The sequence below is a fragment of the Heterodontus francisci genome, chromosome 49 (assembly GCF_036365525.1).
Source record: "Heterodontus francisci isolate sHetFra1 chromosome 49, sHetFra1.hap1, whole genome shotgun sequence".
Lineage (NCBI taxonomy): Eukaryota > Metazoa > Chordata > Chondrichthyes > Heterodontiformes > Heterodontidae > Heterodontus > Heterodontus francisci.
This window is the reverse complement of record NC_090419.1, coordinates 15,584,121-15,609,957: the sequence shown is the minus strand read 5'-3', so window position 1 is coordinate 15,609,957 and position 25,837 is coordinate 15,584,121. Positions and strand designations below refer to the sequence as shown.

General features: G+C 50.2%; 1 protein-coding gene and 1 long non-coding RNA gene across 2 annotated transcripts in view; both read left to right on the top strand.

Annotated features, from left to right (window-relative positions):
- The first annotated feature begins 786 nt into the window (after positions 1–786).
- Positions 787–10,164, top strand: LOC137358381 (tropomyosin-2-like). The gene is made up of 6 exons (XM_068024321.1): positions 787–1,149; positions 1,895–1,997; positions 6,689–7,119; positions 7,541–7,640; positions 9,417–9,534; positions 9,960–10,164. The coding sequence occupies exons 1-6, from the start codon at positions 787–789 to the stop codon at positions 10,162–10,164; spliced, it is 1,320 nt and encodes a 439-aa protein (XP_067880422.1).
- Positions 10,165–11,307: 1,143 nt separating this feature from the next.
- Positions 11,308–25,837, top strand: part of LOC137358422 (uncharacterized) — a 136,228-nt gene continuing 121,698 nt past the window's right edge. The window contains exon 1 of the long non-coding RNA XR_010971214.1: positions 11,308–11,438. This is a non-coding gene — a long non-coding RNA (uncharacterized lncRNA). The remainder of the gene's footprint in view (positions 11,439–25,837) is intronic.

Here is a 25,837-nt window from a genome sequence, read left to right as displayed (position 1 = left end):
TGTTCTAGAGAATAACAGAACCCAGAGTGTGTTATAGAGAATAACAGAACCCAGAGTGTGTTATAGAGAATAACAGAACCCAGAGTGTGTTCTAGAGAATAACAGAACCCAGAGTGTGTTATAGAGAATAACAGAACCCAGACTGTGTTATGGAGAATAACAGAACCCAGAGTGTGTTATAGAGAATAACAGAACCCAGAGTGTGTTATAGAGAATAACAGAACCCAGAGTGTGTTATGGAGAATAACAGAACCCAGAGTGTGTTATGGAGAATAAGAGAACCCAGAGTGTGTTATAGAGAGAATAACAGAACCCAAGGTGTGTTGTAGAGAATAACAGAACTCTCATGTTCAAATTTATCCCCTCCCTATCTCTGTAACCACCACCCCCCCGCACTCCAACCCCTACAACCGTCCGAGATCTCTGCACGCCTCCAATTCCGGCCTCTTCCCCCTCCCCCAATTCCCATCGCTCAGCCATTGGCGGCCCCGCATTTAGCTGCCTCCTGCTTCAGCTCTGGAATTCCCTCCCTAATCCTCTCCGCCTTTCTGTCTCTCTCTCTCTCCCTCTCTTCCTTAAAACAGCCCTCTTTGAGCAGGCGTTTGCCCCAAACGTCTCCTGTCTGGCCCGGAGCGCGATTGTCGTTGCTCAGGGGCCGCTGATCACCACTTGCTGCACTCACTGAATCCGTGGAGCATTGCCGCAGTCGGGATGGGACTACTTGCCAATATTGGGAACCAGGGAATAGCAAGCCTTCTCTGATTTCCGGATGCCCCTTTAACTGTGATGCTTGATACCCCACCAGGTCACCGGCAGGAGGACGAGGCCCTCTCGCAGGAGGAGGAGAGGCTGAGTGGCAGGCAGTCGCTCAGCTACGGCGGTTCCCGGTCCAGCCAAGTGGTGGCAAAACACCCAGACGTCCTCACGTCCCACGGATTTCCCCAGGACCTCCTTAACGACCTGAGCTCCGGAGCGGGGGCGCCCGAGACCTTGGGCCAGCGACTGTTCTCGCAGCAGACGACGCAGGAGGAGTCGGACCCCGAGGTGGGGCAAAGAGAGAGCGAGGAGGTCCAGTTCGGGATTCAGGCCTGGGCCCAACAAGGAGAGGAGGATTATGAATCGTCGGTGGAGGACCTCGTGAATTCCCAGGTAGTCGGTGATTTTGGTGGGTGGTGGGCGAAGGGCGGAGGGAAGAGGGGCCGACCTTTGAACTGGCCACAGAGTTCAAGGGTGAACCCCCCCCTCCCCCCCTACCCCCCGCCACCCCTGCAGAGCCACTTGCAAAAAAAAAAGCCTTAATTGACGGCCCCATCCACTTCCTCCATTCCCAGCCATCTGTGGACAACCTCTCCAGTTCCATTTCTCCTGCTCTTCGACTGCGAGAGGCGGCGCGGCTGTATCATTCCCTCTCTAAAGCAGCCGGGTTCGCGATCGGCAGCGCGGGGCCTCGGCCGATTTGGCTGCCCACGCCGGAAGCCCGGCCCCCGCAAATCCCAATCCCGAGTCAATTGCGCCTCGGTCGCCGGACACAGCCTCGGGCTGCGCACAGCCCTGGGGTACCTGGGATCGCCCTGCTCTGTGTGTGTGTGCCGCAGTGCCGCCTTTGGCAGCGGAAAATGAGGAGGAGGTGCGGGGGGCGGTGGAGGGAGCTCTCCCCGGTGTCCCGGGGCCCATATTCTTCCCTCAACCAACGTCACTAAAAAAAAACAGATGATCTGGGTCGTTGTCGCATTGCTGTGTGTGGGATCTTGCTGTGCGCCGGTCGGCTGCCGCGTTTCCTGCATATCCAACAGTGACCGCGCGCTGGAAGTGTTTCACTGGCCGCGAGGCGCTTGGGGGCCTGCCGAAGAGGTGGCAGGCGCTAGAAGGATGCAAACTTCTCTCTCCATTGCAGACCAAACTGGACGTCGCCCAGAACCACTTGTCCGAACAGCCAGCACAGGAGTCCCAAGAGGCGCAGGGAGCTGACAAGACACAGCAGCAGCTGCCGGTGCAAGGTGAGGTTGAGGGCAGGGTGGGAGGTTGAGGTGGTGGGGGGGCATGGGAGGGGGAGGGTTTCGCGGGTTGAGGGGGTGAGTTTGCGTCTCGGCATTGATTGGAGGGGAAATCATAACCGAGTTAACTCTGGCTCGATGCATTCCTGGAGAAGGTCTCACCGCATGAGATACAACCGCCCCACCTAGTCGAACAGCCCTAAACCCACTTCCACAACACTATCAATAAACAAATAACAAGGTCTCTTCATTTTATAGTCCCCCAGGATTAGTTCATGGGATGTGGGCGTCACTGGCAAAGCCAGAATTTATTGCCCATCCCTAATTGCCCCTTGAGAAGGTGGTGGTGAGCTGCCTTCTTGAACCGCTGCAGTCCATGTAGGGTAGGTACACCAACAGTGTTGTAGGAAGGGAGTTCCAGGATTTTGACCCAGCGACAGTGAAGGAACGGTGATATAGTTCCAAGTCAGGATGGTGTGTGACTTGGAGGGGAACTTGCTGGTGGTGGTGTTCCCATACGTCTGCTGCCCTTGTCCTTCTAGTTGGTAGAGGTCGTGGGTTTGGAAGGTGCTGTCGAAGGAGCCTTGGTGCATTGCTGCAGTGCATCTTGTAGGTGGTACACACTGCTGCCGCTGTGCGTCGGTGGTGGAGGGAGTGAATGTCTGTAGATGGGGTGCCAAACAAGCGGGCTGCTTTGTCCTGGATGATGTCGAGCTTCTTGAGTGTTGTTGGAGCTGCACCCATCCAGGCAAGTGGAGAGTATTCCATCACACTCCTGACTTGTGCCTTGTAGATGGTGGACAGGCTTTGGGGAGTCAGGAGGTGAGTTACTCGCTGCAGAATTCCCAGCCTCTGACCTGCTCTTGTAGCCACGGTATTTATATGGCTGGTCCAGTTCAGTTTCTGGTCAATGGTAGCCCCCAGGATGTTGATGGTGGGGGATTCAGCGATGGTAATGCCATTGAATGTCAAGGGGAGATGGTTAGATTCTCTCTTGTTGGAGATGGTCATTGCCTGGCACTTGTGTGGCGCGAATGTTACTTGCCACTTATCAGCCCAAGCCTGGATATTGTCCAGGTCTTGCTGCATTTCTACACGGGCTGCTTCAGTATCTGAGGAGTCACGAATGGTGCTGAACATTGTGCAATCATCAGCGAACATCCCCACTTCTGACCTTATGATTGAAGGAAGGTCATTGATGAAGCAGCTGAAGATGGTCGGGCCGAGGACACTACCCTGAGGAACTCCTGCAGTAATGTCCTGGAGCTCAGATGATTGACCTCCAACAACCACAATCCTGATGTATGCTAAACTATTGACATATTCAGTAGTATGTTAACTAGTATTAAAGCAACATCCTCCTTTCCTTGAAGAGAAAAATTACGTGAATTATAAGTTATGTAAAAAATGATATCGGATAATTGTGAACAGTATTAATGCATATTCTTCCGACAGTCACTTAGTCACTGGTTATTCTTGACCGTGGCTGTGATGGAACATCATAATGATTGAACGGCTCTTTACATTGACTCAGCCATGCTCCTGACATTCAAAAGGAGGCCATTCGGCCCATCGTGTCTGCACCGGCTCTCCGAACGAGCAAATAGCCTTGTGCCACTCCCCCGCCTTCTCCCCATAACCCTGCACATTCTTCCTTTTCATATAACTGTCTAATTCCCTTTTGAATGCTTCATTCGAACCTGCCTCCACCACGTTCTCAGGCAGTGCATTCCAGACCCTAACCACTCGCTGCGTGAAAAAGTTTCTCATCTCATGTCACTTTTGCTTCTCCTACCAACTACTTGAAATCCGTGCCCTCTCGTTCCCGATCCTTTCACGAGTTGGAACAGTTTCTCCCTATCCACTCTGTCCAGACCCCTCATGGTTTTGAGCACCTCTATCAAATCACCTCTCAGCCTTCCCTTCTCCACGGACGACAGTCCTGACTTCTCCAATCTATCTTCATAACTGAAACTCCTCATCCCCGGAACCATTCTCGGGAATCGTTTCTGCACTCTCTCCAATTGCCTCACGTCTTTACTCAAGTGTGGCGCCCAGAATTGGGTGCAATACTCCAGCTGAGGCTGAACGAGTGTCTTATACAAGTTCAACATAACTTCCATGTTCTTGTACTCTACGCCCCTATTAATAAAGCCCAGGATACTGTATGCTTTATTAACCGCTCTCTCAACCTGTCCTGCCACCTTTAATGAATGCACATATACACCCAGGTCCCTCTGCTCCGGCACCTTTCGAATTGTACCCTTTGTTTTATATTGTCTCTCCATGTTCTCCCTCCCAAAATGCCCGGGGACGGAATCTCTGGCAGTCTCTCTTGCGAGCTCTTTGCGTTTGTTCTGCCCGAACCATCAACGTTGGGCCAACGTTGCACTTGTCTTCTAGTTCCATGCCTAATTTGTCCACTCGGACAGCTGACGGTGATAACTGCCGTCTTCTCGGGGTTGGGTCGCCTGCTGAATGCGTCGTCTCTCTCCTTGTGTTGATTCGACCTTCTGGTATCGGAGCAGAGTATAATGGTGCTACCTTTCTGAATTGCATTGTTTGGTGGAGCTACATCGATCCGTGTGTTGCTGAATGGGGCAAGTAATCCCATTTACTTCTGTCATGTCATCTGTTTTCTTTTTTGTTGAGCTGTGGCTTCTGACTGCTTCTTCGCTGCCAGACTTTCTACACAGTCTTGCCCACTGTCCCTTTCGCCCACACACCTTGCAGCTGTCTCGGAATGCAGCACAGTTATGTGGCTGATGCATTTCTGTATTTCCTACTTTTCCTTTCAATGGCTTTTCTTTCAGGAAAATCCAATGAGGATCTACTGCGTCTGCAGCACTGGACCGCTATCACACCCTAAAGCTCTGCCACAAGGACACTCCGATCACGGAGCTCTTTTCCGGCGGGAAATCTCACGCAGCCACAATTCTAATCGACGTTTTGTTTGAAGCCCGCTTCCGCCGGGACACTGCTTTTCTGGTCGTCTACCCCTCCGACAAAATTCCCCTTTCTATCACTCACTCTCTCGGAGTGCCGACTTCCGAGGGTGATTTTCGAACCCGGTCCCAAATCTTGCTGCTGCCGCTTCTTCCGGACGTTTTCCGCGTTGTCTCAGGCTTTTATGTCTCCTCCACGCTGTCACGATGCCAAACACCGTTGCTAATGCTCTGTGTGTATCCACATTGCTGCCGCCATATTGTGTTATTGGCTCTGAACACAACGGTGCCAAACACTATAACAATGATTGGGTAAACTAAACGCAAGGTTGCTTATTGAAGGATGACAGGATTCCAGGAGACCTCATAGTACACGTTATACCTGCTGACCAGCACTGCTCCAGTGAGTTGCATCACTTCCTGCGGTGATGTTGATTAAACTATTTACATATTTAGTGAGATGTTAATCAGCATCAATGCAATATCACAACAGGCGGTCTTAGTAAGGCACGGATATGTCAGAGGTCAGGTACGACGCCTCCAGACTCAACAATTCCCACATTCTCCTGCCTGGCCTCCCTCTTTCCCCACCTCCACCAACTAAACTCTGCTGCCCAACCCCCCATTCCCCCACCACCACCGTGTCCTAACTCGCACCAAGTCCCATTCACCCCCCACTGTGCTCGCTGACCTACAACTGCCTCCCGGTCTGGCAACACCTCCATTTTAAAATTCTCACCCTCATTTCCAAATCCCACCACGGCCACCTCACCCCCCCTCCCTATCTCTGTAACCTCCTCCAGCCCCTACAACCCTCCGAGATCCGACCGCCTCTTCGCTGCCAGATTTTCTACACAGTCTTGCCCACATGCCGAGATCTCCGAGCTCCTCCAATTTCGCCCTTGCTTTAAGCTGCCTGGGCCCCCTAAGCTCTGGAATTTCCTCCCGAACCCTCTCCGCCTCTCAGACTCTCTCCTCCTTCAAGACACTGTGAAGCATTAAAGGTGCTATACAAATGCAATTTGTTGTTCTTGAAGCAGTTTTACGCTCTAGAAATGACAAAAGTTGGTGACAAAAGGACAGAGAATGTCCACTTTCTACACTCACTGAATCTCCAGAATACTGTTGAGGCCGGGGTCGGGGAGGGGTGTATGGACTATCGTAGGGGTGTTAACAATGTGTATTTTCTGAACAATTTTGCTTTTTTGAAGATAAAATGTCGATTTTGCTCCCAATTTTACTGTCCACTAGTGCTACAGAGAGAGAGAGGAGAGCGGAAGAGAGGGGGAAGGACAGGACCGGGGGGAGGAGAAGCGAGGCGGAGATGGCGAGAGAGAGAGGAGAAGGGGATGGAGAGGGGTGGGGAAGATGGAGAGAGAGGGAGGGTGAGGAGAGGGGAGGCGGAGATGGAGGGAGAGAGAGAGAGAGAGTAAGGAGTGGGGGGTGGGGGGGAGGCAGCGTGGAGGGGGAGGGGGGAAAGGAGAAGGGGAGGGACGGAGTCAGAGAGGGGGATGATGGTGAAAGAGAGGGAGGGGGAGATGGAGAGGGGGAGAAAGAGAGAGGGGAGGGAGGGGAGGCGGAGAGGGAGAGAAAGAGTGAGAGGGAGAGGGAAAGTGTGAGGGGAGCAGAACGGGAGCGGGACGCGCCGGGGGAGAGATTTGGTGGGAGGTCCGCCGTTGGCAACGAGCTGAAATACCGGTAACCAGGGAAACCACCCCTCCAACATCCCCGGCCTTCTCTGTTTTGCAGAAACCCCTGAGATGGAGGCGCATGGAACCCTGTCAGGCCAGCAGAGGGAGGATAAGGACCTCAAACAGGAGGAGGTGAGGCACAGCGAGAGCCAGTCGACCGGCACTGACAGTACTCGGCCCAGTCAACAAGCGGCCGAAACGCCAGGTACCTCCATGACTGACCGACTCCCCAAGGGCCTCTTTCCCAGCGAGGCTCCGGGACAGGCGGAGATGGAGGACGAAGGCTTGCGCGTGCTCTTTCAGGCGGGCACCCTGACGGCCGAGACCAGCCAATCGGGCATGTCGGTGCAGACGACAAAGATGGATGCGAGCCTTGACGATGTCAAACAGATACATGACAGAGCGAGGGAGCAGCTCATGAAGGAGCTGTGGGCCGAGTCGGGAGAGGAATATTATGAGTCGTCCGTGGAGGAGGTGGAGAAGTCCCAGGTAATTGGCGGCCAAGGGGAGGCGGGGGACAGATGTGTGGGGGGGGGTGGGGGGGGGGGAGGGGTGGCCTTTGAGCCGGCCGCAGAGTTCAAGGGTCACGCCCCGGGCCGCGCGCACAAAACCCCTTTCCGGAATATTCCCCCCCGCTCCCCATTGGAAGGAGGAGGAGGTGGGGGGAGGTGTTGGGGCGTTCTCCCCGGTGTCCTGGGGCCAACCCACACCACTAAAAAAAAAACAGATGATCTGGGTCATTATCACATTTCTGTGTGTGGGATCTTGCTCTGTGCAAATTGGCTGCTGCGTTTCTTGCCTGACAACGGTGACCCCACTCTGGAAGCATTTCATTGGCTGTGAGGCGCGTCAGGGTGTCCTGAGGAGGTGACAGGCGCTATTGAAATGCAAGCGTCTCTCTCAATTCCAGACCCAGTCGCAGGTCGGGCAGAACCACTTGTCCAATAAGACGGCAAAGCAGCGAGAGGCGCAGGGAGACGATGCGAAGCAGCAGCAGCTGCAGTTCCAAGGTGAGGTTGAGGGCAGGGTGGGAGGTTGAGGTGGGGGGAGGGAGCGGGAGGGGGAGGGGGTGGGTTTGCGTCTCGGCGTTGGTTGCAGGCGATATCATCGCCGAGGTATCTCTGGCTCGACGCATTCCTGGAGAAGGTCTCACCGCGTGAGTTGCAACGCCCCACCTAGTCGAATAGCCCTAACCCGACTTCCAAAACATTATTGATAAACAAATAACAAGGTCGCTTCATCTTAAAGTCCCCCAGGATTAGTTCATGGGATGTGGACGTCACTGACCAGTCCAGAATTTATTGCCCATCCCTAATTGCCCCTTGAGAAGGTGGTGGTGAGCTGCCTTCTTGAACCGCTGCAGTCCGTGTGGGGTAGGTACACCCACAGTGATGTTAGGAAGGGAGTTCCAGGATTTTGACCCAGCGACAGTGAAGGAACGGCCGATATAGTTCCAAGTCAGGATGGTGTGTGACTTGGAGGGGAACTTGCAGGTGGTGGTGTTCCCATGCATTTGCTGCCCTTGTCCTTCTAGTTGGTAGAGGTCGCGGGTTTGGAAGGTGCTTTCGAAGGAGCCTTGGTGCGTTGCTGCAGTGCATCTTGTAGATGGTACACACTGCTGCCAATGTGCGTCGGTGGTGGAGGGAGTGAATGTTTGTAGATGGGGTGCCAATCAAGCGGGCTGCTTTGTCCTGGATGGTGTCGAGCTTCTTGAGTGTTGTTGGAGCTGCACCCATCCAGGCAAGTGGAGAGTATTCCATCACACTCCTGACTTGTGCCTTGTAGATGGTGGACAGGCTTTGGGGAGTCAGGAGGTGAGTTACTCACCGCAGGATTCCCAGCCTCTGACCTGCTCTTGTCGCCACGGTATTTATATGGCTGGTCCAGTTCAGTTTCTGGTCAGTGGTAAAATATGAACATACAAATTAGGGGCAGGAGTGGGCCACTCAGCCCATCGAGCCTGCTCCGCCATTCAATACGTTCATGGCTGAACTGATTACTCCACATTTTCACTTACCCCTGATAACCTTCCACCCCCTTGCTTATCAAGAATCTATCTACCTCTGCCTTAAAAATATTCAAAGACTCTGCTTCCACCGCCTTTTGATGAAGGGAATTCCAAAGACTCACCACCCTCAGAGAGAAAAAAATTCTCCTCATCTCTGTCTTAAATGGGCGACCCCTTATTTTTAAACAGTGACCCCTAGTTCTAGATTGTCCCACAAGGGGAAACATCCTTTCCACATCCACCCAGTCAAGACCCCTCAGGATCTTATATGTTTCAATCAAGTCGCCTCTTACTCTTCTAAACTCCGGCGGATACAAGCCTAACCTGTCCAATCTTTCCTTGTAAGACAGCCCGCCCAATCCCGGTATTAGTCTAGTAAGCCTTCTCTGTACTGATTCCAACACATTTACATACTTCCTTAAATAAGGAGACCAGTACTGTATACAGTACTCCAGATGTGGTCTCACCTGTATAGCTGAAGCATAACCTCCCTACTTTTATATTCAATTCCCCTCACGGTAAACAATAATAAACATTCTGTGAGATTTCCTAATTACGTGCTGTAACTGCATACTAACCTTTTGCACGAGCACCGTCCCTTTGAAAGATTTGTCCAATTAGCCCCACCCTCTCCTCCACCTCCCCACCCCCACACCCCCCCACCTTATCTTTCCCCCACAGACTGGGAGGGGGGGGGGGGGAAAGCCAGAAGGAGCCCCGGGGGACTGAAACTGCGGGCGGGGGTAACGGAGGCAGATCCCTCTGCGTCTTTCCCCAGAACTCCTGGAGGACCTCCAGAAGGAGAATGACAACTTGCGGTCGCTCTGCATGACGCTGACTCGCGAGAAGACCCACCTCGCCCGGACGGTGCTGGAGATGCGGGACCAGGTGAAGAGGTGAGAGAGCTCGCTTCCCCCGCAAACCCCCCCCCCCCCCACCGCCCCGGGCGGCCACCCCTCCCGGCGTCTACAACGGGGCGGAGCGCGCGCGGGCGACGGAACGTTCCGGATAAGGGTGGGAGGACAGTGGGAATTGGGGAATACGCCGAACCGCCCTTCACCACCGCGGAGCAGAGGCAGCTGACTGCACCGTGACAGGCGAATGTTTACATGCGGGATTTCCATTCCAAACGCCGCCAGCAGTGAAAAGGGCCAGGAGGAAGCTTGGTGGAAATGGAGGCGGCGATGTTGGCTCGTCGGTCGGGGGCGTGCCGCGGGCGTTCACCGGCCAGCCGAGCAGATTGCCCAGCGCACCGCGCGGTCGTGTCGCAGACCTTGGTCTCACATTCCTTCATCTCTGCCCTCTCCTTCCCCGCCTGCAGCACCAGCCAGGAGAACTTGACACTTAAGCTCCACCTAGAAGCACTCCGCGAGGACAAGAGGCGCAGTACGGACAGAGGAGCGATCGTCCGTCACTTCCAGGACATGACGGCTGCGGAGACAGCACAGATCGCAGAGCAAGAGGTGGGGAAATTAATCGAGGAGTTCGGGGGGTTTATATATAGAATAACAGATACCCGGGAGTGAGTTACAGACTGGAATGTAATCGAGGGGTTCTGGGGGGTTTATATATAGAATAACAGATACCCGGGAGTGAGTTACAGACTGGAATCTAATCGAGGGGTTCTGGGGGGTTTATATATAGAATAACAGATACCCGGGAGTGAGTTACAGACTGGAATCTAATCGAGGGGTTCGGGTGGTTTATATATAGAATAACAGATACCCGGGAGTGAGTTACAGACTGGAATCTAATCGAGGGGTTCGGGGTGTTTATATATCGAATAACAGATTCCCGGGAGTGAGTTACAGACTGGAATCTAATCGAGGGGTTCTGGGGGGTTTATATATAGAATAACAGATACCCAGGAGTGAGTTACAGACTGGAATCTAATCGAGGGGTTCGGGGTGTTTATATATCGAATAACAGATTCCCGGGAGTGAGTTACAGACTGGAATCTAATCGAGGGGTTCTGGGGGGTTTATATATAGAATAACAGATACCCGGGAGTGAGTTACAGACTGGAATCTAATCGAGGGGTTCGGGGGGTTTATATATAGAATAACAGATACCCGGGAGTGAGTTACAGACTGGAATCTAATCGAGGGGTTCGGGGGGTTTATATATAGAATAACTGATACCCGGGAGTGAGTTACAGACTGGAATCTAATCGAGGGGTTCGGGGGGTTTGTATATAGAATAACAGATACCCGGGAGTGAGTTACAGACTGGAATCTAATCGAGGGGTTCGGGGGGTTTATATATAGAATAACTGATACCCGGGAGTGAGTTACAGACTGGAATCTAATCGAGGGGTTCGGGTGGTTTATATATAGAATAACAGATACCCGGGAGTGAGTTACAGACTGGAATCTAATCGAGGGGTGCGGGTGGTTTATATATCGAATAACAGATACCCGGGAGTGAGTTACAGACTGGAATCTAATCGAGGGGTTCGGGTGGTTTATATATCGAATAACAGATACCCGGGAGTGAGTTACAGACTGGAATCTAATCGAGGGGTTCGGGTGGTTTATATATCGAATAACAGATACCCGGGAGTGAGTTACAGACTGGAATCTAATCGAGGGGTTCGGGTGGTTTATATATCGAATAACAGATTCCCGGGAGTGATTGTTGATTTGTTTTTTTAATCATGATTCAGGCCACTGTTGCGAAAGCCCAACTGTTCGCACTGACGGAGAAATTTAATCGCGTCCAACAAGACAACCAGGTGATGGCCGATGAGATTCACCACTTCCGTGAGGAAATTGGACGTCTCCGCCAGTGTCCGACGCGGGTGAGAGACTGGTCTCTGCTGCCCCCCCACCAACCACGCACCCGGCAAAAAAAATAAATCCTTCTCCCCTCGCTGCCCGCTCCCTCCGGGTCCCGCCTGGCCCTCCGCCGCTCAGCGGCTGCGTCACTGCGCCAGCTGTTTGGCTGCAGGAGCCGTCGCGGCCGCTCCCAGCCACCCCACACACAGCATCCATTATAGTGGTGAGGAGGGGGAGGGGGGGTGGGGAACAAGGCGGTGGGGGGCGTTACCCGGGTTACTTTTAAGTCACTGGGAAACCAGGTTGATTGACACCCCTCCCTTCCCCAACCCCAAGGCACTGAGGCTAATGGTTCCCCCGCCTTGCCTCCCCCATCTACGCTCCCCCAACCCAGACAGACAGTCAGACCACCAGTGGACTGGTAACGTGTCTGAATGCAACGTCTCCTGGATGGCTTTCACAAGAAGATTCTTCCTTCAGGGAGGCTTCAGTAACCTGCACAGACATTCCCCACTTTAAACTCCATCCACTACCCGATGCTAACTCGCTGCTGCCTCTCCACCCCTTCCCCCACATCCCGGGCCATCACTCCTCCTCAGGTCTCCTGCGCCCAAATATGGTCAGTGGAATGTGCAGGGGTCGGAGGTCGAGCCGCTGTGCGAGCTGACATGTTCCATTCTGTTCCGTCGTCTCTCTCTCTCTCTTCTCCTTCCTCTCCACCCTGTCATCCCAAGGGAAGAGCCGCTGTGTCGGTGTTAACCCTTCGCGCGTCTTGGGAGATCTGTAACATCAGAGTGTTGCCGTGAGGAGTGTGGGGAAAATCAGAGTGTTACAGTGAGGGGTGAGGGATATATTAGGGTGTTACAGTGAGGGGTGTGGGATATATCAGAGTGTTACAGTGAGGGGTGTGGGATATATCCAAGTGTTACAGTGAGGGGTGAGGGATATATCAGAGCGTTACAGTGAGGGGTGAGGGATATATCAGAGTGTTACAGTGAGGGGTGTGGCATATATCAGAGTGTTACAGTGAGGGGTGAGGGATATATCAGAGTGTTACAGTGAGGGGTGAGGGATATATCAGAGTGTTACAGTGAGGGGTGTGGCATATATCAGAGTGTTACAGTGAGGGGTGAGGGATATATCAGAGTGTTACAGTGAGGGGTGAGGGATATATCAGAGTGTTACAGTGAGGGGTGTGGCATATATCAGTGTGTTACAGTGAGGAGTGTGGGATATGTCAGAGTGTTAGAGTGAGGGGAGTGGGATATATCAGAGTGTTACAGTGAGGGGTGTGGGACATATCAGAGTGTTACAGTGAGGAGTGTGGGATATGTCAGTGTGTTACAATGAGGGGTGTGGGATATGTCAGAGTGTTACAGTGAGGGGTGTGGGATATATCAGAGTGTTACAGTGAGGGGTGTGGGATATATCAGAGTGTTACAGTGAGGAGTGTGGGATATGTCAGAGTGTTAGAGTGAGGGGAGTGGGATATATCAGAGTGTTACAGTGAGGGGTGTGGGACATATCAGAGTGTTACAGTGAGGAGTGTGGGATATATCAGAGTGTTACAATGAGAGGTGTGGGATACATCAGTGTGTTACAGTGAGGGGTGTGGGATATATCAGAGTGTTACAGTGAGGGGTGTGGGATATATCAGAGTGTTACAGTGAGGGGTGTGGGACATATCAGAGTGTTCCAGTGAGGAGTGTGGGATATATCAGAGTGTTACAATGAGAGGTGTGGGATATATCAGTGTGTTACAGTGAGGAGTGTGGGATATATCAGAGTGTTACAGTGAGGGGTGTGGGATATATCAGAGTGTTACAGTGAGGGGTGTGGGATATATCAGAATGTTCCAGTGAGGGGTGAGGGATATATCAGAGTGTTACAATGAGAGGTGTGGGATATATCAGAGTGTTACAGTGAGGGGTGTGGGATATATCAGAGCGTTACAGTGAGGGGTGTGGGATATATCAGGGTGTTACAGTGAGGGGTGTGGGGTATATCAGACTGTTACAGTGAGGGGTGTGGGATATTTCAGTGTGTTACAGTGAGGAGTGTGGGATATATCAGAATGTTCCAGTGAGGGGTGTGGGATATATCAGAGTGTTACAGTGAGGGGTGCGGGATATATCAGAGTGTTACAGTGAGGGGTGTGGGATAGATCAGGTGTTACAGTGAGGAGTGTGAGATATGTCAGAGTGTTACAGTGAAGTGTGTGGTATATATCAGAGTGTTACAGTGAGGAGTGTGGGATATGTCAGAGTGTTACAGTGAGGGGTGTGGTATATATCAGAGTGTTACAGTGAGGGGTGCGGGATATATCAGAGTGTGACAGTGAGGGGTGTGGGATATATCAGTGTGTTACAGTGAGGGGTGTGGTATATATCAGAGTGTTACAGTGAGGGGTGTGGGATATATCAGAGTGTGACAGTGAGGGGTGTGGGATATATCTGAGCGTTACAGCGAGGGGTGAGGGATATATCAGAGTGTTACAGTGAGGGGTGTGGAATATATCAGAGTGTTACAGTGAGGGGTGCGGTATATATCAGAGTGTTACAGTGAGGGGTGCGGGATATATCAGAGTGTTACAGTGAGGGGTGTGGGATATATCAGAATGTTACAGTGAGGGGTGTGGGATATATCAGAGTGTTACAGTGAGGGGTGTGGGATATATCAGGGTGTTGCAGTGAGGGTTGTGGGATATATCAGAGTGTTACAGTGAGGGGTGTGGTTTATATCAGAGTGTTGCAGTGAGGGGTGTGGGATATATCAGAGTGTTACAGTGAGGGGTGTGGGATATATCAGAGTGTTACAGTGAGGGGTTTGGGATATATCAGAGTTTTACCGTGAGGGGTTGTGGGGTATATCAGAGTGTTACAGTGAGGGGTTTGGGATATATCAGAGTTTTACCGTGAGGGGGTGTGGGATATATCAGAGTGTTACAGTGAGGAGTGTTGGATATATCAGAGTGTTACAGTGAGGGGTGTGGGTTATATCAGAGTGTTACAGTGAGGGGGTGTGGGATATATCAGAGTGTTACAGTGAGGGGTGTGGGACATATCAGAGTGTTACAGTGAGGGGTGTGGGATATATCAGAGTGTTACAGTGAGGGGTGTGGGATATATCAGAGTGTTACAGTGAGGGGTGTGAGATATATTAGTGTTACAGTGAGGGGTGTGGGATATATCAGAGTGTTACAGTGAGGGGTGTGGGATATATCAGAGTGTTACAGTGAGGGGTGTTGGATATATCAGAGTGTTGCAGTGAGGGGTGTGGTCTTTCTTCGACTTACTCATCCTTTTACATTGCAGTGCCTGTCCCTTTAAGTTGCTGCCCATGTTTCATTCTCGTTTGCTGAATAATGAAATTGCATGCTGGACATATGAAGTCATTTCTAGCAACAGGCCCCTGCTGAGGTCATTCTGCCCCACTGTTTGTTGGAAGGTCCTATTTAGGGAACGTAGTGAGGAGAGTCGGCCTCACCAGTTCCAGGGGACGAGCTCCGAGCCAGAGCTGATTCACATTGTGGGCTTGGGCTATTTCCATTTGTCAGCCTGATCCCTTCCGCAACCTCCACCCACCACCTCCCCTCCGCCTTTCCCCCTCCTCCCTCTCAGGCACTGATACGGGCTTCCCAGGCGCCGGCTCGTGAGGTCGGATATTCAACTGCCGTAGGCGTCACAACCGACCGATTCTCCTTGCCTCACCCTTGCGCCCCCTCGCACGGGGCGGGGTTGTGCGGGGGTGGGGGGGGGGGGTGGGCGCGGACGGCAGACAGAGCACAGGGGTGGCCCCCCACACAACACACCTTGCGCCCCGACCCCTGAACATCACGAGGCTAATCGGGCGCCCTTGACTGAATCAGGGAGGTGGAGTGGATGAGGGAGATTGGATCAGAGAGAGAGGACAATAATGAGTCAGTGGATCGCGGTGGGGAAATCACAGGGAGCAGATCACAGAGAGAGATCACAGTGCATCACAGAGAGAGGGAGAGGAAGAGGGGATCATAGAGAAGAGAGGCAGGCTGCATCAGCGAGCGTGCTGATTACAATGCCTAAACTCCCTGACAGACAGTCACACGGCGAACAATGTCCAGACCGTGACAGAGCTGAAACCGAGCGTGTCACTGTGCAGATCGGCGCAGCCACTCTCACAGATTGCTTTCACTTCTTGTGGGGCTCGGGAGGGGTTCGTCACTCGTCAGCAGGGTCAGGCCACAGCCGTCAGGCGGAAAGGTGGGGGAATTCCATAAAAGGAAATGTCTGCTAATCGTCAGTTCATCACGATGACAACATCCCAGCCAAACAAAGAGACCCAAATCCGGGGACTGGATTAGCAGCAGGGCTGACAGTGATCGGTGTGGGATATGTCAGTGTTACAGTGAGGGGTGAGGGATATATCAGTGTTACAGTGAGGGGTCAGGGATATATCAGTGTGTTACAGTCAGGGGTGTGGGATATGTCAGTGTTACAGTGAGGGGTGAGGGATATATCAGAGTGTTACAGTAATCGGTGTGGGATATATCAGAGTGTTACAGTGAGGGGTGTGGGATATATCAGAGTGTTACAGTAATCGGTGTGGGATATGTCAGTGTGACAGTGAGGGGTGTGGGATATATCAGAGTGTTACAGTGAGGGGTGAGGGATATATCAGAGTGTTACAGTGAGGGGTGATGGATATATCAGAGTGTTACAGTAATCGGTGTGGGATATGTCAGTGTGACAGTGAGGGGTGTGGGATATATCAGAGTGTTACAGTGAGGGGTGTGGGATATATCAGAGTGTTACAGTAATCGGTGTGGGATATATCAGTGTTACAGTGAGGGGTGTGGGATATGTCAGTGTTACAGTGAGGGGTGTGGGATATATCAGAGTGTTACAGTGAGGGGTGTGGGATATGTCAGTGTTACAGTGAGGGGTGTGGTATATATCAGAGTGTTATAGTGAGGGGTGTGGGATATATCAGAGTGTTACAGTAATCGGTGTGGGATATGTCAGTGTTACAGTGAGGGGTGAGGGATATATCAGTGTTACAGTGAGGGGTGTGGGATATATCAGAGTGTTATAGTGAGGGGTGTGGGATATATCAGAGTGTTACAGTGAGGGGTGTGGGATATATCAGAGTGTTACAGTGAGGGGTGTGGGATATGTCAGTGTTACAGTGAGGGGTGTGGGATATATCAGAGTGTTATAGTGAGGGGTGTGGGATATATCAGAGTGTTACAGTGAGGGGTGTGGGATATATCAGAGTGTTACAGTGAGGGGTGTGGGATATGTCAGTGTTACAGTGAGGGGTGTGGGATATATCAGAGTGTTACAGTGATCGGTGTGGGATATATCACAGTGTTACAGTGAGGGGTGTGGGATATGTCAGAGTGTTACAGTGAGGGGTGTGGGATATATCAGAGTGTTACAGTAATCGGTGTGGGATATGTCAGTGTTACAGTGAGGGGTGAGGGATATATCAGAGTGTTACAGTAATCGGTGTGGGATATGTCAGTGTTACAGTGAGGAGTGAGGGATATATCAGAGTGTTACAGTGAGGGGTGTGGGATATGTCAGAGTGTTACAGTGAGGGGTGTGGGATATTTCAGAGTGTTACAGTGAGGGGTGTGGGATATATCAGAGTGTTACATTGAGGGGTGTGGAATATATCAGAGTGTTACAGTGAGGGGTGTGGGATATATCAGGGTGTTACAGTGAGGGGTGAGGGATATATCAGAGTGTTACAGTGATCGGTGTGGGATATATCAGAGTGTTACAGTGATCGGTGTGGGATATATCAGAGTGTTACAGTGATCGGTGTGGGATATATCAGAGTGTTACAGTGAGGGGTGTGGGATATATCAGAGTGTTACAGTGAGGGGTGTGGGATATATCAGAGTGTTACAGTGAGGGGTGTGGGATATGTCAGAGTGTGACAGTGAGGGGTGTGGAGTATATCAGAGAGTTACAGTGAGGGGTGTGGGACATATCAGTGTGATAGATTGAGGGGTGTGGGATATATCAGTGTTACAGTGAGTGGTGTGGGATATATCGCAGTATTACAGTGAGTGGTGTGGGATATATCAGATTGTTACAGTGAGGGGTGTCTGATATATCAGCGTGATACAGCGAGGGGTGTGGTGTTTGTCAGAGTGTTACAGTGAGGGCTGTGGGATATATCAGTGTTGCAGTGTGGGGAATGGGATATATCAGTGTGACAGTGAGGAGTGTGGGATATATCAGTGTAAAGTGAGGGGTGTGGGATAGAAAAGTGTGAAAGTGAGGGGTGTGGGATATATCAGAGTGTTCCAGTGAGGTGTGTGGGAAATACAAGTGCGACAGTGAGGGTTGTGGGATATATGAGAGTGTTGCAGTTAGGGGTGTGGGATATATCAGTGCTAGAGTGAGGGGTGTGGGATATATCAGTGTTACAGTGAGGGGAGTGGGATATATTAGAGTGTTACAGTGAGGGGTGTGGGATATATCAGAGTGTTACAGTGAGGGGTGTGGGATATATCAGTGTGTTACAGTGAGGGGTGTGGGATATGTCAGAGTGTTGCAGTGAGGGGTGTGGGATATATCAGTGTTAGAGTGAGGGGTGTGGGATATATCAGTGTTACAGTGAGGGGTGTGGGATATATCAGAGTGTTCCAGTGAGGTGTGTGGGAAATACAAGTGCAACGGTGAGGGGTGTGGGATATATGAGAGTGTTGCAGTGAGGGGTGTGGTAGAGATCAGTGTTAGAGTAAGGGCTGTGGGATATATCAGTGTTACAGTGAGGGGAGAGGGATATATTAAAGTGTTACAGTGAGGTGTGTGGGATATATCAGTGTGTGACAGTGACGGGTGTGGGATATGTCAGAGTTTTACAGTGAGGGGTGTGGGATATATCAGAGTGCTACAGTGAGGGATGTGGGATATATCAGAATGTTACAGTGAGGGGTGTGGGATATATCAGTGTTAAAGTGAGGAGTGTGGGATCTATGAGAGTGTTACTGTACGGGGTGTCGGATATATCAGTGTTGCAGTGAGGGGAGTGGGATATATTAGAGTGTTACAGTGAGGGGTGTGGGAAATACAAGTGCTACAGTGAAGGGTGTGGCATGTATAAGACTGTTACATTGAGGGGTGTGGGATATATCAGTGTGTTACAGTGAGGGGTGTGGGATATGTCAGTGTGTTACAGTCAGGGGTGTGGGATATATCAGAGTATTACAGTGAGGGGTGTGGGATATATCGGAGTTTTTCAGTTGGGGGTGTCGGGATATATCAGAGTGTTACAGTGAGGGGTGTGGGATATATCAGAGTGTTACAGTGAGGGGTGTGGGATATATCAGAGTGTTGCAGTGATGGGTGCAGGATATATCAGAGTGTTACAGTGAGGGGTGTGGGATATATCTGTGTGTTCCAGTGAGGGGAGTGGGATATATCAGAGTGTTACAGTGAGGGGTGTGGGATATATCAGTGTTACAGTGAGGGGTGTGGGATATATCAGAGTATTACAGTGAGGGTGTGGGATATATTAGAGTGTTGCAGTGATGGGTGTGGGATATATCAGAGTATTACAGTGAAGTGTGTGGGATATATCAGAGTGTTGCAGTGAGGTGTGTGGGATATATCAGAGCATTACAGTGAGGGGTGTGGGATATATCTGAGTATTACAGTTGGGGGTGTCGGGATATATCAGAGTGTTACAGTGAGGGGTGTGGGATATATCAGAGTATTACAGTGAGGGTGTGGGATATAGCAGAGTGTTACAGTGAGGGGTGTGAGATATATTAGTGTTACAGTGAGGGGTGTGGGATATATCAGAGTGTTACAGTGAGGGGTGTGGGAGATATCAGAGTGTTACAGTGAGGGGTGTGAGATATATTAGTGTTACAGTGAGGGGTGTGGGATATATCAGTGTGTTACAGTGAGGGGTGTGGGATATGTCAGAGTGTTGCAGTGAGCGGTGTGGGATATATCAGTGTTAGAGTGAGGGGTGTGGGAAATACAAGTGCTACAGTGAGGGGTGTGGGATATATGAGAGTGTTGCAGTGAGGGGTGTGGGAGAGATCAGTGTTAGAGTAAGGGCTGTGGGATATTTCAGTGTTACAGTGAGGGGAGAGGGATATATTAGAGTGTTACAGTGAGGTGTGTGGGATATATCAGTGTGTGACAGTGACGGGTGTGGGATATGTCAGAGTTTTACAGTGAGGGGTGTGGGATATATCGGAGTTTTTCAGTTGGGGGTGTCGGGATATATCAGAGTGTTACAGTGAGGGGTGTGGGATATATCAGAGTGTTACAGTGAGGGGTGTGGGATATATCAGAGTGTTGCAGTGATGGGTGCAGGATATATCAGAGTGTTACAGTGAGGGGTGTGGGATATATCTGTGTGTTCCAGTGAGGGGAGTGGGATATATCAGAGTGTTACAGTGAGGGGTGTGGGATATATCAGTGTTACAGTGAGGGGTGTGGGATATATCAGAGTATTACAGTGAGGGTGTGGGATATATTAGAGTGTTGCAGTGATGGGTGTGGGATATATCAGAGCATTACAGTGAGGGGTGTGGGATATATCAGAGTGTTACAGTTGGCGGTGTCTGGATATATCAGAGTGTTGCAGTGAGGTGTGTGGGATATATCAGAGCATTACAGTGAGGGGTGTGGGATATATCAGAGTGTTACAGTGAGGGGTGTGGGATATATCAGAGTATTACAGTGAGGGTGTGGGATATAGCAGAGTGTTACAGTGAGGGGTGTGGGAAATATCAGTGTGTAACAGTGAGGGTGTGGCATATATCAGAGTGTTACAGTGAGGGGTGTGGGATATGTCAGAGTGTTACAGTGAGGGGTGTGGGATATATCAGAGTGTTACAGTAATCGGTGTGGGATATGTCAGTGTTAGAGTGAGGGGTGAGGCATATGTCAGTGTTACAGTGAGGGGTGAGGGATATATCAGAGTGTTACAGTAATCGGTGTGGGATATATCAGAGTGTTACAGTAATCGGTGTGGGATATGTCAGTGTGACAGTGAGGGGTGTGGAGTATATCAGAGAGTTACAGTGAGGGGTGTGGGACATATCAGTGTGATAGATTGAGGGGTGTGGGATATATCAGTGTTACAGTGAGTGGTGTGGGATATATCGCAGTATTACAGTGAGTGGTGTGGGATATATCAGATTGTTACAGTGAGGGGTGTCTGATATATCAGCGTGATACAGCGAGGGGTGTGGTGTTTGTCAGAGTGTTACAGTGAGGGCTGTGGGATATATCAGTGTTGCAGTGTGGGGAATGGGATATATCAGTGTGACAGTGAGGAGTGTGGGATATATCAGTGTAAAGTGAGGGGTGTGGGATAGAAAAGTGTGAAAGTGAGGGGTGTGGGATATATCAGAGTGTTCCAGTGAGGTGTGTGGGAAATACAAGTGCGACAGTGAGGGTTGTGGGATATATGAGAGTGTTGCAGTTAGGGGTGTGGGATATATCAGTGCTAGAGTGAGGGGTGTGGGATATATCAGTGTTACAGTGAGGGGAGTGGGATATATTAGAGTGTTACAGTGAGGGGTGTGGGATATATCAGAGTGTTACAGTGAGGGGTGTGGGATATATCAGTGTGTTACAGTGAGGGGTGTGGGATATGTCAGAGTGTTGCAGTGAGGGGTGTGGGATATATCAGTGTTAGAGTGAGGGGTGTGGGATATATCAGTGTTACAGTGAGGGGTGTGGGATATATCAGAGTGTTCCAGTGAGGTGTGTGGGAAATACAAGTGCAACGGTGAGGGGTGTGGGATATATGAGAGTGTTGCAGTGAGGGGTGTGGTAGAGATCAGTGTTAGAGTAAGGGCTGTGGGATATATCAGTGTTACAGTGAGGGGAGAGGGATATATTAAAGTGTTACAGTGAGGTGTGTGGGATATATCAGTGTGTGACAGTGACGGGTGTGGGATATGTCAGAGTTTTACAGTGAGGGGTGTGGGATATATCAGAGTGCTACAGTGAGGGATGTGGGATATATCAGAATGTTACAGTGAGGGGTGTGGGATATATCAGTGTTAAAGTGAGGAGTGTGGGATCTATGAGAGTGTTACTGTACGGGGTGTCGGATATATCAGTGTTGCAGTGAGGGGAGTGGGATATATTAGAGTGTTACAGTGAGGGGTGTGGGAAATACAAGTGCTACAGTGAAGGGTGTGGCATGTATAAGACTGTTACATTGAGGGGTGTGGGATATATCAGTGTGTTACAGTGAGGGGTGTGGGATATGTCAGTGTGTTACAGTCAGGGGTGTGGGATATATCAGAGTATTACAGTGAGGGGTGTGGGATATATCGGAGTTTTTCAGTTGGGGGTGTCGGGATATATCAGAGTGTTACAGTGAGGGGTGTGGGATATATCAGAGTGTTACAGTGAGGGGTGTGGGATATATCAGAGTGTTACAGTGAGGGGTGTGGGATATATCAGAGTGTTGCAGTGATGGGTGCAGGATATATCAGAGTGTTACAGTGAGGGGTGTGGGATATATCTGTGTGTTCCAGTGAGGGGAGTGGGATATATCAGAGTGTTACAGTGAGGGGTGTGGGATATATCAGTGTTACAGTGAGGGGTGTGGGATATATCAGAGTATTACAGTGAGGGTGTGGGATATATTAGAGTGTTGCAGTGATGGGTGTGGGATATATCAGAGTATTACAGTGAAGGGTGTGGGATATATCAGAGTGTTGCAGTGAGGTGTGTGGGATATATCAGAGCATTACAGTGAGGGGTGTGGGATATATCTGAGTATTACAGTTGGGGGTGTCGGGATATATCAGAGTGTTACAGTGAGGGGTGTGGGATATATCAGAGTATTACAGTGAGGGTGTGGGATATAGCAGAGTGTTACAGTGAGGGGTGTGAGATATATTAGTGTTACAGTGAGGGGTGTGGGATATATCAGAGTGTTACAGTGAGGGGTGTGGGAGATATCAGAGTGTTACAGTGAGGGGTGTGAGATATATTAGTGTTACAGTGAGGGGTGTGGGATATATCAGTGTGTTACAGTGAGGGGTGTGGGATATGTCAGAGTGTTGCAGTGAGCGGTGTGGGATATATCAGTGTTAGAGTGAGGGGTGTGGGAAATACAAGTGCTACAGTGAGGGGTGTGGGATATATGAGAGTGTTGCAGTGAGGGGTGTGGGAGAGATCAGTGTTAGAGTAAGGGCTGTGGGATATATCAGTGTTACAGTGAGGGGAGAGGGATATATTAGAGTGTTACAGTGAGGTGTGTGGGATATATCAGTGTGTGACAGTGACGGGTGTGGGATATGTCAGAGTTTTACAGTGAGGGGTGTGGGATATATCGGAGTTTTTCAGTTGGGGGTGTCGGGATATATCAGAGTGTTACAGTGAGGGGTGTGGGATATATCAGAGTGTTGCAGTGATGGGTGCAGGATATATCAGAGTGTTACAGTGAGGGGTGTGGGATATATCTGTGTGTTCCAGTGAGGGGAGTGGGATATATCAGAGTGTTACAGTGAGGGGTGTGGGATATATCAGTGTTACAGTGAGGGGTGTGGGATATATCAGAGTATTACAGTGAGGGTGTGGGATATATTAGAGTGTTGCAGTGATGGGTGTGGGATATATCAGAGCATTACAGTGAGGGGTGTGGGATATATCAGAGTGTTACAGTTGGCGGTGTCGGGATATATCAGAGTGTTGCAGTGAGGTGTGTGGGATATATCAGAGCATTACAGTGAGGGGTGTGGGATATATCAGAGTGTTACAGTGAGGGGTGTGGGATATATCAGAGTATTACAGTGAGGGTGTGGGATATAGCAGAGTGTTACAGTGAGGGGTGTGGGAAATATCAGTGTGTAACAGTGAGGGTGTGGGATATATCAGAGTGTTACAGTGAGGGGTGTGAGATATATTAGTGTTACAGTGAGGGGTGTGGGATATATCAGAGTGTTACAGTGAGGGGTGTGGGAGATATCAGAGTGTTACAGTGAGGGGTGTGGGATATATCAGAGTATTACAGTGAGGGTGTGGGATATATCAGAGTGTTACAGTGAGGGGTGTGAGATATATTAGTGTTACAGTGAGGGGTGTGGGATATATCAGATTGTTACAGTGAGGGGTGTGGGAGATATCAGAGTGTTACAGTGAGGGGTGTGGGATATATCAGAGTGTTACAGTGAGGGGTATGGGATATATCAGTGTTACAGTGAGGGGTGTGGGATATATCAGAGTGTTACAGTGAGGAGTGTGGGATATATCAGAATGTTACAGTGAGGGGTGTGGGATATATCAGTGTTCGAGTGAGGCGTGTGGGATATATCAGTGTTACAGTGAGGGGTGTGGGATATGTCAGAGTGTTACAGTGAGGGGTGTGGGATATCTCAGAGTGTGACAGCGATGGGTGTGTGATATATCAGAGTGAGACAGTGAGGGGTGTGGGATGTATCAGTGTTAAAGTGAGGGATGTGGGCGATATCAGTGTTACAGTGAGGGATGTGGGATATATCAGAGTGTGACAGTGAGGAGTGTGGGATATATCAGAGTGTTACATTGAGGGGTGTGGGGTATATCAGAGTGATACAGTGAGGGGTGTGGAGTATATCAGAGAGTTACAGTGAGGGGTGTGGGACATATCAGTGTGATAGATTGAGGGGTGTGGGATATATCAGTGTTACAGTGAGTGGTGTGGGATATATCGGAGTATTACAGTGAGTGGTGTGGGATATATCAGATTGTTACAGTGAGGGGTGTCTGATATATCAGCGTGATACAGCGAGGGGTGTGGTGTTTGTCAGAGTGTTACAGTGAGGGCTGTGGGATATATCAGTGTTGCAGTGTGGGGAATGGGATATATCAGTGTGACAGTGAGGAGTGTGGGATATGTCAGAGTGCTACAGTGAGGGTTGTGGGATATATCAGTGTAAAGTGAGGGGTGTGGGATAGAAAAGTGTGAAAGTGAGGGGTGTGGGATATATCAGAGTGTTCCAGTGAGGTGTGTGGGAAATACAAGTGCGACAGTGAGGGTTGTGGGATATATGAGAGTGTTGCAGTGAGGGTTGTGGGATATATCAGTGCAAGAGTGAGGGGTGTGGGATATATCAGTGTAAAAGTGAGGGGAGTGGGATTTATTAGAGTGTTCCAGTGAGGGGTGTGGGATATATCAGAGTGTTACAGTGAGGGTTGTGGGATATATCAGTGTGTTACAGTGAGGGGTGTGGGATATGTCAGAGTGTTGCAGTGAGGGGTGTGGGATATATCAGTGTTAGAGTGAGGGGTGTGGGATATATCAGTGTTGCAGTGAGGGGTGTGGGATATATCAGAGTGTTCCAGTGAGGTGTGTGGGAAATACAAGTGCTACAGTGAGGGGTGTGGGATATATGAGAGTGTTGCAGTGAGGGGTGTGGGAGAGATCAGTGTTAGAGTAAGGGCTGTGGGATATATCAGTGTTCCAGTGAGGGGAGAGGGATATATTAGAGTGTTACAGTGAGGTGTGTGGGATATATCAGAGTGTTACAGTGAGGGGTGTGGGATATATCTGTGTGTGACAGTGACGGGTGTGGGATATGTCAGAGTTTTACAGTGAGGTGTGTGGGATATATCAGAGTGCTACAGTGAGGGATGTGGGATATATCAGAGTTTTTCAGTTGGGGGTGTCGGGATATATCAGAGTGTTACAGTGAGGGGTGTGGGATATATCAGAGTGTTGCAGTGATGGGTGCAGGATATATCAGTGTGTTACAGTGAGGGGTGTGGGATATGTCAGTGTGTTACAGTCAGGGGTGTGGGATATATCAGAGTATTACAGTGAGGGGTGTGGGATATATCAGAGTTTTTCAGTTGGGGGTGTCGGGATATATCAGAGTGTTACAGTGAGGGGTGTGGGATATATCAGAGTGTTGCAGTGATGGGTGCAGGATATATCAGAGTGTTACAGTGAGGGGTGTGGGATATATCTGTGTGTTCAAGTGAGGGGAGTGGGATATATCAGAGTGTTACAGTGAGGGGTGTGGGATATATCAGTGTTACAGTGAGGGGTGTGGGATATATCAGAGTATTACAGTGAGGGTGTGGGATATATTAGAGTGTTGCAGTGATGGGTGTGGGATATATCAGAGTATTACAGTGAAGGGTGTGGGATATATCAGAGTGTTGCAGTGAGGTGTGTGGGAAATATCAGAGCATTACAGTGAGGGGTGTGGGATATATCAGAGTATTACAGTTGGGGGTGTGGGATATATCAGAGTGTTGCAGTGATGGGTGCAGGATATATCAGAGTGTTACAGTGAGGGGTGTGGGATATATCTGTGTGTTCCAGTGAGGGGAGTGGGATATATCAGAGTGTTACAGTGAGGGGTGTGGGATATATCAGTGTTACAGTGAGGGGTGTGGGATATATCAGAGTGTTACAGTGAGGGGTGTGGGATATATCAGAGTGTTGCAGTGATGGG